The following is a 15,430-nucleotide window of genomic DNA, read 5'->3' on the forward strand; positions in this document are numbered from 1 at the left end:
CTTATACTATACTTCATTTCAGAGGGATATATTGACTTACAAAACAGTGCAGAGGCAATAAAACTGCTATAATTGCTGATCTATGGATGAAACAAGATAGTGTTAAAATTAAATGTTAAAACTTCTGTGCAAGTTGACGATCACTATCACTTGTTGTTAAATGTTTTGCTAAATCTCATGTACACTGGCAGAAAGAATATCATAGCAATATGAAAAGGAGGGACTGATCCTAATGCTGAAGATAACATTATTCTGTAGCCATTACACTTTGCAGACAATATTCAGCTCATGATACTGTAAGTTCAAGGAAAAAGTTGCTAATCGGAACTGCAAGGCAACCTGCAAGAGGATCACACCTTTCCTACCCTTTGGGTCCCTCTATTGGATGATGATGGGACAATTTCTCTATTAAAAGTGGTGCTTCAAGGTCAGAAAAAAACCTTAATACAAAACTGTAGATTAAGTCTGAATCCATTCCACGATACAAATTCAAGTACCAAACAGCTTTTTTATTACTGTGATAACTTTAATTTACATAGATATACAGTTAAATTGACAAAAAACCCCAAACAAAGTTGCATTGATTCTCCAGCCCCACGCTGGAACTTTGACATACTGCAGGACAGACTACAAATGATTAGTGACATCAAATGAATTGTTGCAAGAGGCTGTGGCTTTGGGGTCCTTTTTCCTTTTGAAGCAGCTAGGCACAGTTTGCCCAAGTTAAAATCAACGGTTCTTGTTCTTTTTTGTTTTCATACTTCATCCACAAATGGTGTATTAATGAGGTGTCCACTAGCTGCCATGGTCTTCTTGCCATTCACAAATTTTTTCGCAGCCTGAAAGGAACAGAGAGAGGTCATTTTATTATTATTTGATGTCTTGATTCACTGCTTAGCTGAGCATTATCAGTCAGTGAATACAGTTTCACAAACCACCTTACTTTGGGGATTACCTTTATGGCATTTAGCAATTTGCAATTTAAACAGCGCACAAATCCACTGGCAATCATAACATAAAGAGCATCAGTGAAAGTTTGGACATAAAATATACATTTGGAAGGCATACATCATCATTATCATCATTTATTTTTTGGCTGGCATTTTATCATTCTTCATTAATTGCTTGTTCAAATGAAAAAACAGATCTTCACTATTGATCTGACCATACCATACAACATGCCTTTTGATGTATTCCCCGCTGGTGCCATTTACAAAATGTACTGTCAGTCTGATTTATGCCTGGGTGCCATCTGAGTCTGCTGTTTTTGTTAATGAAATAACATTTTCGATATGACAGGCTTGAAAAGCCAACGCTGCCTGCTGCCTTTTCAGTGGGGAACTTTCTCATCGTAACATTAGCACAACAACAGATCTGAAGTTAAATGATTAAAGGACAATTCCAGGCGAATTCAACTCGGGGGTGTATGTTCCTATCATTTTAGGTCTAAAAGAAGGAATCTGAAGATTTTCAGTTTAATTGCTCCTGTTTTGTTTTAGTTGCGTCTGTCCCCGCATCACCACGGCAGCAATGAATGGGAGTGGATGTAAGTTCTGCTGTTTAGGCTGTTTCCAGCCCTCAAAGCTGCAATTTTTTTCCACAGACAGCGTCAGATGGCTCCTCAAACATGCACCGAGAAGTTTATTTACTTCAACAAGCCGACATGTTTGTAAAACTAGATCTAATTCAAAGTCTCCTGGAGTCTCGCGCGAGCCCGAAGTTGCCGTGCTCGGTGTGTTCAGGTGCAGTGGGAAAGCTCCCGTTTGTGTCATAAACACAGGAATATCAACTCTTTACTTGCTTCAAGTAAAATAAACTTCTTGGCGCATGTTTGAGTAGCCATCTGACGCTGTATGTATGACGCTTTATGACACAAGCGGTAGCTCCTACTGCGCCTGAATACACCAGCACTGCAACTTCGGGCTCGTGCGAGACTCCGGGAGACTTTGAATTAGATCTAGTTTTACAAACATGTCGGCTTGCTTGAAGTAAATAAACTTCTCGGTGCATGTTTGAGTCGCCATCTGATGCTGTCTGTGGAAAAAAATTGCGGCTTTGAGGGATGTAAACAGCCTAAACAGCGGAACTTACATCCACTCCCATTCATTGCTGCCGTGGCGATGCGGGGACAGACGCAACTACCGCAAAACAGGAGCAATTAAACTGAAAATCTTCATATTCCTTCTTTTAGACCTAAAATGATATGAAAATACACCCCTGAGTTGAATTCGCCTGGAATTGTCCTTTAAGCACAGCTACAACTGAAAGCACTCGCCTTGACCACGTCGTCCTGGGTGACAGCATCTATAGTCTGGAGAACAGCGGCGGGCGGCTGGTACGCTGCAGCGGTCAGAACCTGAGCACCGATCTCCTCCACCAGGCCCTCGGAGCTCTCCATGGACATGAGGTACTCTGATTTCACCTGGTTTCTATGCAAAGACAAACATACAATATATCCGTCAAAACTTTAAGCGTATATCTGAAGATGATTGGCTAAATATTTGTAAGACAATGTCCACTACTTCTAGCTCAGATCTGTGGAGGGAATTCACTTGGAAAAACACCCTAAGATTCTTTATAACTCCCAGAATCAAAAGTTTACAGACCAATAACCCAGCTCAAGGACGATGTTAGAGAGGGTGTGGTAATGTGTCAGCTGGCCATTTTCACATATTCTGGGAATGTCCCATAATTTCATTTTATTGGGAAGACATTATAGCAGCAATCAAATCAATAATCAATTTGCAGCCTGATCTCAGTTTCAGTGTTATATATTTAGGAAACATACCAACTGAGATAAATAAACAAGACAGATACCTATTACAAATACTATTGGCTAGTAGTAAAAAGGCAATAACCAGGAAATGGCTGAACAAGGAGTGTCCAGCAATTTCAGACTGGGCAGGAGAAGTCGAAGAAATCTATAACATGGAAATGTTAACATTTTTCCCTGAGATACAATACTGAAAAAGGTGACCAATACTGGAAGAAATGGAGGGACTACATAGATGAGAGGTAATCGCATATTCTGTGTGGGAAAACCTGTGTTTTTTTTAAATTTTTTATTATTATTATTGTATTTTTCCCCTGGGTCATGAGCCACTGTGGACCCAGAGTGCCTTAGCCCCTAGACATGATCCATCTGTCTAATTTCTGCCAGCCCGCTGTTTAGAAAAATAACCTGCCATTGTGTTTTGCTATGGATGACCCTGTCTAATGTACCTGTTCTGTGTGTATATTTACATGTTTGTTCTGTTTTTTTTCATTGGAAAAAATCAATAAAAATAAAGTAAAAAAAAAAAAAAAAAAACTTTAAGCGTATTTCAGAGGAAATCACACCAATAACATCTGTGTTTGGTATGCAACTGCTTCTTCCCATTGGACTCACTTTGCTCTGGTGATGTCAGCCCCGGACACGTTTCCCTCGGCTACACCTCTCACTTGAGCGATGGCGGCTTTGATCACCTGCGCAGAGAAAGGAGCACAAAATTCAGTGACAGGCACATTCTGGCGTCTGTCTGTGCATATTTAAGACGAGGTTACGTGTCTTGGAAGGAGCGTGTGTCTGTCAGTCACCTCTCCTGCAGAGTTGGCTTGTGCAATAGTGTAGACGCCGAACAGGCCGGAGTCAGAGTACGAGGCGTTGAAGGCTGTGGCCTGAAAGACAGCAAGAGGTCATCTGAGGCAAATCAAGAGTCAAACAACAAATTAAAGGGATAGTAGCATTTTTTTAAATCTGATCTACAAATAGCCCCTAAGTACTTTAATTGCAGTAGAAGACTCTCTGCACTCCTCCCGTTAGCAACGCCAGCCCATAGCCCTGCCCAGAGATTTACAACATACATTGTTGTGAATGGACCCAAAGAAACGGCCTATTTTCGCGGCCTAAAAGAGGTTTTACGTGAAAAAAATGACACAGTTCCATTGTTTGCTATAATATAATTTTTTCCAGCCCTTCAAAGTGCAGGAAAAACACAGTTTTTATTTGGACCTAACCAACTCACGTATCCCTCCGCCCAAGGTTAGCGCCCGCCGATCAGCAGTTGGTTAGCTCCAAATAAAAACTGCGTTTTTCCTGCACTTTGAAGGGCTGGAAAAAATTATATTATAGCAAACAATGGAACTGTGTATTTTTTTTTCAGGTAAAACCTCTTTTAGGCCACGAAAATAGGCCGTTTCTCTGGGTCCATTCACAACACTGTATGTTGTAAATCTCTGGGCAGGGCTATTATGGGCTGGCGTTGCTAACGGGAGGAGTGCAGAGAGTCTTCTACTGCAATTAAAGTACTTAGGGGCTATTTGTAGATCATACAACCCCACTTTAAAAAAATGCTACTATCCCTTTAAAGTTCTTCCGACTCCTTTAACTTACATCAAAGGGCTGTGTGGTAGCTTTGGCAATACCCTGACTCAGTTTACTGGTGATGTTGGAGCCTCTCTTTACATGTGGACCAGCTCCCAGGATCCTCTGCAGCACAGAGAAGGCATTAGCCTCTGCGCTGCCCGTCACACCACCCTCACTGGCAATGAGTGCGTGAACCAGATCGTCGTTGTTTTGCACTCGCAGCTCACCTACAAACACACAAATAAACACACAGTCATGACACCGAAGCTGCGTCAGCCATAAAAGACGAGTGGGGATGTCACGATTATAAATGTTCTTGGTACGATTATTGTCAGAGAAATAATCACAGTGCTACGATTATCACGATTATTCTGCACTAATTAATTTCACAACACTATGAATGTGTAAAATCAAATATAGTCAAAATATAACTACATTACTCACTGTTTACACAAAATATTTCAAGTATCTATTAATGTATGACCAATTCTTAATCCCCAGGGGAAACGTTTGAAATATTCAGGTCATAAATTGTCATCTATACCAAATGTTTGCGTTTATTTTAATTGTTTTTTGTTTTGTTTTACTTTATGTTTTTATTATAAATGACACGCTAACATTTAAATTCCTGCCAATTCAATGTTACGTTAAATAAATGGACCAGTAATGGTGCATTTACCTTCATTTTGGAGCACATCTGCCGATATGGTTCCAACATAATCTATTTTGGGAAGTGACGGTATTTAGGAACCTTTACGATTAACTAATTGTGGCGTTTAATACCACGATTAATTGTGAAAACAAGTAATCGTGACATCTCTAAAGACGAGTATTGTCACTTTATCTCCGGCTCTCACCTCCTCTGTAGACAGATTTGGCCACAGGTGTGCCGGCCCCGCTGCGGGCGCTGAGGAGCCCCTCGCCCACCTGCCTCAGGACAGAGTGCTTCACACCTGGACGCATAAATCAGACGGTGCCAACGTTAACATACAACTCGAGTGGAAGGAAGATGGAGCACTTTCATTAACTGAAAAAAATACCACACAATCCCAGGAAGGAAGCCATATAAAATGTCACTGAGCTATGCCGACACTTGTAGCATTTGCTTGCATGAACAAAAAAATCCACACATAACCATTAGTGCCAAGAATTACACGAGGAGGTATCAAAAACACTCACAATCCTGCTCGTGTTGGTTGATTTAGAGGAGATACATTCCCCGTTGTGTGTGTTCATGAACCCTTCAAAAAGTGCCTCATGTTCAGTCTCGTGCCTCCACCCGGTTCAACTAACATTAGTTTAGTTCTTTCGAAGCAAAGCTGCAGACATTGTGCCGACATGAGCGTAAAAATACTGAAGCTCAGGCCTTGTCCACACAAATACAATTTGGTTTTAAAACTTAATTTTTGTTGTTTATGCCAGGGCCCAGTTGTTCAAAAGGTGTAATCTGGATAAAAATTATCCGGATTTTGAAATCCCCTTTTTGCTATCCAGGATCACGTAATCTGTTTTACTTTTATCCCAGTTGTTCAAAGCAAAGTTGGATTGGATCAGTCTGATCAAAATCCAAATTTTCAAGATTACCAAATCCGGATAATGATGCTCTAGATGGGACTGTGCATCACACTGAAGGCTGATTGGTCTGTTAACAACAGGTAGAACAGCAGCATGAGGTCCCTCAAAGTGTGTTTATTTGAAAACAGAGTGTATGTATTGTTTTCTGTGCTCTTTGTTGTTTTTTCAATGTCTTTTAAACCACCAAACCCCATCTTTGGGCTGTTAAAATAAATATATAAAGCAAATATACAGTACATTAATGCAATCGCAAATATTTCCCCTTATGTTTCAAATTCAAACTTCAAATTTCAAAATTCAAACTTCAAATTTCATTAAATTCAGTTTGGGGAAAAGTTTTTCAGTTGTAGAATATTCATAAGTTAACATTATTTACTAATCACTGTTGTGGTTTAAAATTAGGTGCAAAATATAAATCAATAACTGTATATATACCAATTTATGAATATTGTTTATTTGACCAGTTTGAATTTAATTTAAATCACAATTTGTTCCTGAAATCCCCCCTGAATCCACCCAACTGCTGAGATCAGAATAATCCTGATTTTTTTTGGATCAAAGTTATCCCGATCCTACTGAAAAGTTTTGAACAACACAAACTGAGGGTTTTATCCAGATCAAAACCAAGATTGGATTACAGAATCCGTTTTTGGTTTTGAACAACCCATTTTCAAGATTTGATCCAATCCATTATCCAAAATCCGATCGGATTACCTTTGAACAACTGGGCCCAGGTGTCCACATTACTCCAAAGGTTTTAAGCCACAAAAACTGAGATTGAGACTGAGATAAAGAAATGTTGCTACCCAGTACTAAATACCTTAAAATGAGAGCTCACTGGCTCTTGTATAAAGCCTCACAGTGCAAACAAGTATGTGATTCTGGTCTTAGATGTTTTTGTTTATAGTACCCATCTTAACTATTACCATGTAAATTTGCTGTAATCCAAGACATGCTGTGTTCTGGATGTTATGTGTTCTTTTTTCTATGTTTTTTTTGTCTCTCTCTCTAACTTTTTTCTTGAAAATCAATAAACATATATCTAAAAGTAAATAAATGTTGTTTTAGTCATTTTAGTTTGATAACTCCAGGATTGTGAAGGCCTCATGATCTGGACTCAGGGCCGTTGTATAGGGGAGAAAGGTGATGATAATACTAGGGGCCCAGCGCCCAGTGGGGCCCATAAAAAACCCCAGTAGTCTAATCTTTGTATGACTGATTTATTCTGCGTAAGACCCTGACTAATACTCATAGTACACTGTAAAAACTCAACATCTTTCCAAGAATATTTGTCTTATTTCTTGTCCAAATGTCTCATTTCTAGTCAAAACTAATCTCTTTCCACTTAAAATAAGACTCATTACCTAAAAATTTACTTGTTTTTAGATCATTTTCACTTAAATTCAAAATAAATAGAAAAATCTGCCCGTGAAAGTAAGTTTTTTGTGCTTGTAATAAGGAAGAAAAACTTGCTCCACTATCAAATTTTTTCTACTTATTCCAAGTGAAAATCTGCTTGAAAGGAGTAAAAAGTGTCTAAAAACAAGCTACTTTTAATATGATGTGTCTTATTTTAAGTAGAATGAGATTTGTTTTGACTAGAAATTACATTTTGACTAGAAATAAGACAAATATTCTTGCTAAGATACTTGAGTTTTTGCAGTGTAATGCTGCATTAGCATCAAAACAAAGAAGGCTAAATAAAAAACGATAATACATACGTAGTCTAAGAAAAAAAAAGAGGAAAAGTTAGGGGGAGGGGCCCACTTTAGTATTCTTTAAGGGGGCCCAGAATTCCTAGAAACGGCCCTGTCTGGACTTATTGGTCACAACAACCAGACAGTGATGAGTGCAACATTAACACTGAACATAACATCACCAGTTTGTTTTATCACCTGGAACAGAGTCACATCCTGAATATAAAGAATGTACGGCCAGGAAAAAAGACAGTCAAAGTATTTGTCCATTAATCGTAATTGAGGTAAAAGAAAAAAAATCTAACACCTCAATTCAGTGCAACAAACACACACAGATAATTGAAGCAGACTGGCACAACCTCAGGAAATCCAAGCGTCTGTTAGTAAAATGTAGCCTTGATAAACAAAGTTACTGTTAGCCTGATGTGAAAGGAAAAGCTGCTGCAAAGAAGCGACCGAGCCGGACTAGACAGACAGCACTAGTAGTCACTCACCTACTCCTACAAGAGCCATTCTGCCAGTGGTGAAATTGTCTTCAACAAATGAGTGCAGCTACAGGGGAGGGATAAGGAAGAGGAGGAGAGGTGGGTGAGAGCTATGCACAATCTAACAAATTACGGTCTTGATCGTCATAAGCCTTATCATTCTCCCTGAGATGGCAGAGAACAGAACGGGAAACTATACAATTAAAGGACAATTCCAGGCAAATTCAACTCGGGGGTGTATGTTCCTATCATTTTAGGTCTAAAAGAAGGAATCTGAAGATTTTCAGTTTAATCGCTCCTGTTTTGCGGTAGTTGCGTCTGTTCCCGCATCGCCACGGCAGCAATGAAAGGGAGTGGATGTAAGTTCTGCTGTTTAGGCTGTTTACATCCCTCAAAGCCGCAATTTTTTTCCACAGACAGCGTCAGATGGCGACTCAAACATGCACCGAGAAGTTTATTTACTTCAAGCAAGCCGACATGTTTGTAAAACTAGATCTAATTCAAAGTCTCCCGGAGTGTCGTGTGAGCCCGAAGTTGCAGTGCTGGTGTGTTCAGGCGCAGTGGGAGCTACCGTTTGTGTCATAAACACAGGAATATCAACTCTTGACTTGCTTCAAGTGTACATTTTTTTCCACAGACAGCGTCAGATGGCGACTCAAACATGCGCCGAGAAGTTTATTTACTTCAAGCAAGTAAAGAGTTGATATTCCTGTGTTTATGACACAAACAGTAGCTTTCCCCACTGCACCTGAACACACCGCGCACGGCAACTGGGTCTCGCGCGAGACTCCGGGAGACTTTGAATTAGATCTAGTTTTACAAACATGTCGGCTTGTTGAAGTAAATAAACTTCCTGGTGCATGTTTGAGTCGCCATCTGACGCTGTCTGTGGAAAAAAATTGCGGCTTTGAGGGATGTAAACAGTCTAAACAGCGGAACTTACATCCACACCCATTCATTGCTGCCGTGGCGATGCGGGGACAGACACAACTACCGCAAAACAGGAGCAATTAAACTGAAAATCTTCAGATTCCTTCTTTTAGACCTAAAATGATAGGAAAATACAACCCCGAGTTGAATTCACCTGGAATTGTCCTTTAACTATTTTCCTATATGGACAAAACAGAACGAAAAGTAAAAAAGAGGCTTACAAGTTTAGGGGAGACATGTCCGACCATGTAGCCGGGGCAGTACAGTGAGTTGGACAGGGCGTTTTTGTATGCTGCTCCATGCAAGTTCTCAATGACACCTGTGGGAGAAGATGGAAAATGAAACGTAAACTTCAGCGAAGGAAAACCGGGCATCCATGAGGTAGATCCACAGGACTCAACACAATAAAGCATTAATGTTAATAAAAAAAAAAGATCAAATAACTAAATGTAACATGCTGATCCTGATTAGAGTGAACCGTCTGCACTGCAGCTATGAGCAGCTTGCTGGTAATTGTTTTTTATTTGAGAGCGCTAACACAAGATTAATTGTCTGCATTTGTCAGCTCGGTTCAACGTTGCTGCGTGATTCGAATTTCCACAATGAAAACGCAGGCAATTTGGGAGCTTTAACAATTACTCCTGTCCTGATACGAACCTATCTGAGGACACTGCTGAGCCAGAGCGATGTCAGTCTTCACCCTGGGCGTGAGTTCCTCTACCTCCCACGGCCGAAACTCCTGAGTCGTGGTCACGCTGACCACATACTCCAATAGCGAATCTCTGGAAACAACACAGAAACAGAGAGTGGTAAAGACACACTGTGGCATCAATGTGACCTTAACCCTCAGATCCCTGTGATCATGCTAGAGTGTTCGTAGGTTGCAGAGAGGTGGCTTTTGCAAGGTACACCATGCTCCTAAAAGATCTCCTGTCTGAACCTTATAGTTCTCTGTTTATCGCGTTGGCACCTCTTCTCCTGATATGGACAAAAAATGCCCCCATAGAGATCCATTGAAAATCGCAAAAACCCACACGTTTTCACCTGGGGGTTATTTTGTCCCAGAAAAATATTTTTTATATTTTCATGGTTTAATTCACATCAGGGGAAGTCAAAGTATAGGTTTATGGGTGATTTTTGAAATATCACTTCATATTACCGCGAGGACGTGGCTCCGAAGTCCGGGGCATTCTCTCCGGCCGGCCCCGCCATATGAGTCTGCTGCCGGGGTAAAGCTACTCGCGCTGCCCCGGGGGACTCACCGCCCCCCCAGCACGGACCAGCTGCATCGAGCTGAGGGATTACATCCGCCTGATGATGCAGGAAGTGATTTGGTCTCTGATTTTCACCAGATTTAACTTTTTATCAAAATTTGCCCAGCTGATCCATTTTTTTCTCATTTTCTTAGTCCAAAGTTTGCGCTGCAATAATCGAATACGTGGACGCGCGTGCCCGATGATGCACGTGCATTCGTGTGTGGGGGGGTCCGTGTGGGTGTCCTGGTGCAGTGGGACTTGACTGGAGTTGAAATATTATCATCATCTGCAAGCAGCAGCTGTAAAACCAGAACCAGTCCCAGAAGCTCCAGGCCCGGAGAACCAGAGAGGGGGCCCTGCCAGAGCACTCCCCAGGAATGGTGCATCGCCGCCCGGGTAAAATACGTGAGGGAGAGGGCTGGATGATTTGACGCTTTTTTCAAAACTAGTGGTCCCTCACTAAAACAGGCCATGAAAGGGTTAAATTATAAAAAATATTGATGAAATTACACATCATTCATTATCATCAACTAACCCTAAGCAACAACAAAAAAAAAATTGTAATACCTATTTTTACTTTGACGTGGTGTGTGTTTGAAAACAGGGTACAAAAAATGTCCCTATCAGGAGAACGTTAGTGATTTTTAACAGGATCTGAGGGTTAAGAAAAATGCACGTAAACCACAGTGGGAGCACTTACAGGTGATCTCTCAGGCACTCTGCAGTGTAGACCATGGCCTCTCTTGATGATGTCACACTGCAGGAAAACAAAACACCGTTACTGCCCTGTTTATCTGCAGCAGGACAACCAGGGACTGTGCAGAGAGTAAACCAGCACTCACCTCAGGCTTCCTCCCAGTGCTTCCACACCGCGACAGATCTTGAAGGCAGATGCACCCTTGGTAGTCTAGTATGAAAAGGGAAAAAAATGCATGTAAGAAAAGTAAACTGTGAGTTGAGATGCTGATTCAAAAAAGGAAAAATCTGTTGTGAAGTACAATGTGTCAACTTGATCTAGTTTGTCAGAAGCCATCCTTACAATGTATAACCATAAATCTGACTGAACAGAATTGCAGGATTGTTTTTTTTACGATTTCCCTGAAACCGTATTCACACATTCACAGAATCATTCACGTCACCAGGTTCGCTGCCAGTCGTAGCACATGAGAGACACCCTGGTTTTCCGCAGTCTCATAGCGGCTCCCAGCTTTCACAAACACGCCCACGCTGGACAGGGGGGAGTAGTTCTCCAGCGACGCTATCACCAAACCGTTTGGGAGCTTCGACACCTTAATTTAGCAAATAGGAAAAAATGTTACTGGAAATCTAACAGAATTTTTTTATTGATTCTGTGTTTTGAATTGGTAGATGAGCAGCAGTCAGCAGCACCTACCTGGACATTTTGGGGAGGGGGAGCTGCAGCCGAGGAGGGTTTCGGGCCTCCGAGGGGTTCAGTCAGAGCTTCAGACCTCCTGACAGCAGCATAGCAACGTTTCTGCAGTCAGAGGTGACACCAGATTAATAACAGTGACTTCTTGAGCAGCGTTTTCCTCTGAGAGCAGCCTCGTTTTCCTCTGAGAGCAGCCTCTTTGTCATTTCACAACACTATAAATGTGTAAAATCAAATATAGTCAAAATATAATTACATTACTCATTGTTTTTACATAAAATATTTTAAGTATCTCATTATATATTAATGTATGACCAATTATTAACCCCCCAGGGGAAACATTTGAAATATTCAGGTCATAAATTGTCGTCTATACCAAATGTTATGTTTATTTTAATCGTTTTTTGTTTTATTTTGTGTGTTTTTTTAAATACAAATGACACACTAACATTTAAATTTCTACCAATTCAATGTTACGTTAAATAAATGGACCAGTATTGGTGCATTTACCTTTATTTTGGAGCACATCTGCCGATATGGTTCCAACATAATCTATTTTGGGAAGTGACGGTATTTAGGAACCTTTACGATTAACTAATTGTGGCGTTTAATACCGCGATTAATTGTGAAATCAAGTAATCGTGACATCCCTAGTCACAAACGTAAGGCTCCACTTAAAAAGCCAGTTGGAGACGGATATATTTTCTCTCTCAGACTCAGAGAAGTGGCAGTGTTTGACAGAAATCAGGCTGGTGACGTTCAATTGGACAAATCCCACGAAGATAAAAACACCTACTCATGTTTCACAGCACCTGCCAACTACCTAACTGTCTGTAAGTAAGTGAGGGGTCATCTGGACGAAGTACCTAGTACCGAGGTCAGACAAAACATGAACATCCTGTGAACACATACATTTAAATCTGAGAAACTAGGAGGGGCATTTTTGCTATTTACAGACAGTTTACAGTCTAATCAGTCAATTGAGAAAATAATCTCCAGATTAAAGTGTCATATAGTAATCATTTCAAGTAGTTGAGCATGGTACAATTGCTGTTATATAATATAATATGCAGTATTATAACCATGTTTTCATCCTTTAGTAGTTACGATTAGGGTTGCAAAAGGGTGGAAATTTTCCAGTAAATTTCCGGAATATTTCCAGAAACTTTCCATGGGAAGTTAAACTGGGGAATTTTAGAAATATTCCAAATTGGAAACTTTCCTTGGGAATTATGGGAATTATTGAGAATTTATGGGAATTAACTGGAAATTGGGGGTAATCTAAACAAACTGTATCATATCCAAACATAAATGCAAATATTTTGCTTTGTCATAAGCAGACATCCATGCAAAATAATACAATTAAAAAACATTTCAACTGATTTATTTGTGAGTAAAACTTTATCAACTTTTAATTCTTGTATGAACAATCAATTCTTTTACTGAATAACAAAAACATGATGAATGTTGAGTAAAATATTACTACCCCCCCAAATAAAAAATAGTAAGCAGTGTGCTGTGTGCATGTGATTGAGGAATAGCCTAGATATTCAAGTGTACTTGCATTAAATCTGGTTGTTTTAGCCAAGAATCTGCTACAATATATTTCCCCCAACTATTTTTAAATTCCCCGTTAAGGGCTAACCTTAAATTTTATTCCCGTTTATTCCCATATATTCCCGTTAATTCCCATATATTCCCATAAATTCCCATGGAAAGTTTCCAACTTTGAAATTCCCGGAATTTTGCAACCCTAGTTACGATTGTCAGTAAAATGTCAAAAACAATGGCACATGCCAAACACAGACAACTTTCTGTGTTTCTCTCAAGTCTCTCTTTATTGTTATCAACATTATTTTACTTTTTTTTTTTTTAAGCCTCAGCTAAATGACAAATTACCCACTGTTTATGCACCATGTGTATTTAAATCCTGCCATGAAATGCCATTGCCAACAGCACAGCAGACACTGGCACCCACCCTGCCTGTCTTACAGTAAAGTAGTGGTGGTGGGTGACCTAAAACGACCCGTGTAAGTTAAATATAGGACACTAATAGCCACACTCACACCGCCTGTGTCCTGTCAACAAAGCCAGTGGTTGGTTGCTGAGACGACCGTGTCTGTATCTGTAAAAAATGTCAGCGTTTTTTCACCAAACTATGACCAAACCCGGGGTGTTGTTTTGTTTCCCTCCGAGACACCTGGATGAAGGAGTGAGTGAGGGCTGCACGGGTTTGGGAGATGTGACCTTCAAACTAAACTAGAGACCAGCGGCTATTAAAGCCAGAGCGAAAACAAAACAAAGTATTTCTTCTTGCACATGCAACCTAACGTTACATTTTTACCTGACTGTCGGTGTGTGCGGATGATTCAGGGAGAAAGTGTTACTTAAAGTGGCCGTGTGGACCCCTACGAGCTCTGTTACCTGTGAGATAAACAGACACCTAGCACCTAGCAACTAGCCACCGCGCTAACTACGGCAACACCGCGGGGGTCATTCTGTAAAAACACAGGTGTAGATTAGAACCACAACGAGAAAAGTTTGGGTTTCTGTCTGACACAAGTTCAGACCAAACCGAGAAAACAACGGGACTCACGGGGAGACTGTTCAGAGACCGGATTCCCCTCATGACTCCACAGACTCTCCTTCAGCCCGGTACAGAAAGACAGATCAGATATGGCGGCGGCGCGGCGGACTCACTGACGTCTCTCCCACAATGCACTGCGGCACCGTGGGCGGGGCAGATCAAAGATGGTTTAGGAGGGAGAGATGAGCACTGCAGCCTACTAGTACTCTCCGCCGCCGCTGCAGACAGGGCCGTAGTATAGGGGAGAAAGGTGATGATAATTCTAGGGGCCCAGCGCCCAGTGGGGCCCATAAAAAACCCCAGTAGTCTAATCTTTGTATGACTGATTTATTCTGCGCAAGACCCTGACTAATACTCATAGTACACTGTAAAAACTCAACATCTTTCCAAGAATATTTGTCTTATTTCTTGTCCAAATGTCTCATTTCTAGTCAAAACTAATCTCTTTCCACTTAAAATAAGACTCATTACCTAAAAAATTTACTTGTTTTTAGATCATTTTCACTTAAATTCACAATAAATAGAAAAATCTGCCAGTGAAAGTAAGTTTTTTGTGCTTGTAATAAGGAAGAAAAACTTGCTCCACTATCAGATTTTTTCTACTTATTTCAAGTGAAAATATGCTTGAAAGAAGTAAAAAGTGTCTAAAAACAAGCTACTTTTAATATGATGTGTCTTATTTTAAGTATAATGAGATTTGTTTTGACTAGAAATGACATTTTGACTAGAAATAAGACTGCTAAGATACTTGAGTTTTTGCAGTGTAATGCTGCATTAGCATCAAAACAAAGAAGGCTAAATAAAAAACGATAATACATACGTAGTCTAAGAAAAAAAAAGGAAAAGTTAGGGGGAGGGGCCCACTTTAGTATTCTTTAAGGGGGCCCAGAATTCCTAGCAACGGCCCTGGCGAGCGAGGTTCACAGAGAGCAACATGTGGATAATTTCCCTGATAATCCTGACCTTACCATGTGTGACTGAATCAGGGCTCCAGACTCCTAGTAATAATAATAAAAAAAACTGTCTGGAGCCCTTATCTTATACTTACTCGGCAAATGAATACAACTCTTTTTAAAGTGCTTTGCTCCAAATGCAAAATAATAATAATCATACTAATGATGCAGATAATGACAATCCATACCAGGAATGATAATATAATACTAAA

General features: G+C 40.3%; 1 protein-coding gene across 1 annotated transcript; it reads right to left on the reverse strand.

Annotated features, from left to right (window-relative positions):
• Positions 1–488: 488 nt before the first annotated feature.
• On the reverse strand, positions 489–14,349 carry uqcrc2a (ubiquinol-cytochrome c reductase core protein 2a). The gene is made up of 14 exons (XM_085784284.1): positions 14,275–14,349; positions 11,682–11,783; positions 11,428–11,577; positions 11,131–11,195; positions 10,989–11,045; positions 9,690–9,814; positions 9,254–9,351; positions 8,112–8,169; positions 5,203–5,298; positions 4,373–4,572; positions 3,577–3,657; positions 3,389–3,465; positions 2,276–2,429; positions 489–839 (listed from the first exon to the last, which is right to left on the reverse strand). The coding sequence occupies exons 1-14, from the start codon at positions 14,305–14,307 to the stop codon at positions 756–758; spliced, it is 1,380 nt and encodes a 459-aa protein (XP_085640410.1). The 5' UTR covers positions 14,308–14,349; the 3' UTR covers positions 489–755.
• Between the last annotated feature and the right edge of the window lie 1,081 nt (positions 14,350–15,430).

The sequence above is a fragment of the Trachurus japonicus genome, chromosome 8, assembly GCF_045865225.1.
Source record: "Trachurus japonicus isolate A0001 chromosome 8, Traja_1.0".
Taxonomy (NCBI): domain Eukaryota; kingdom Metazoa; phylum Chordata; class Actinopteri; order Carangiformes; family Carangidae; genus Trachurus; species Trachurus japonicus.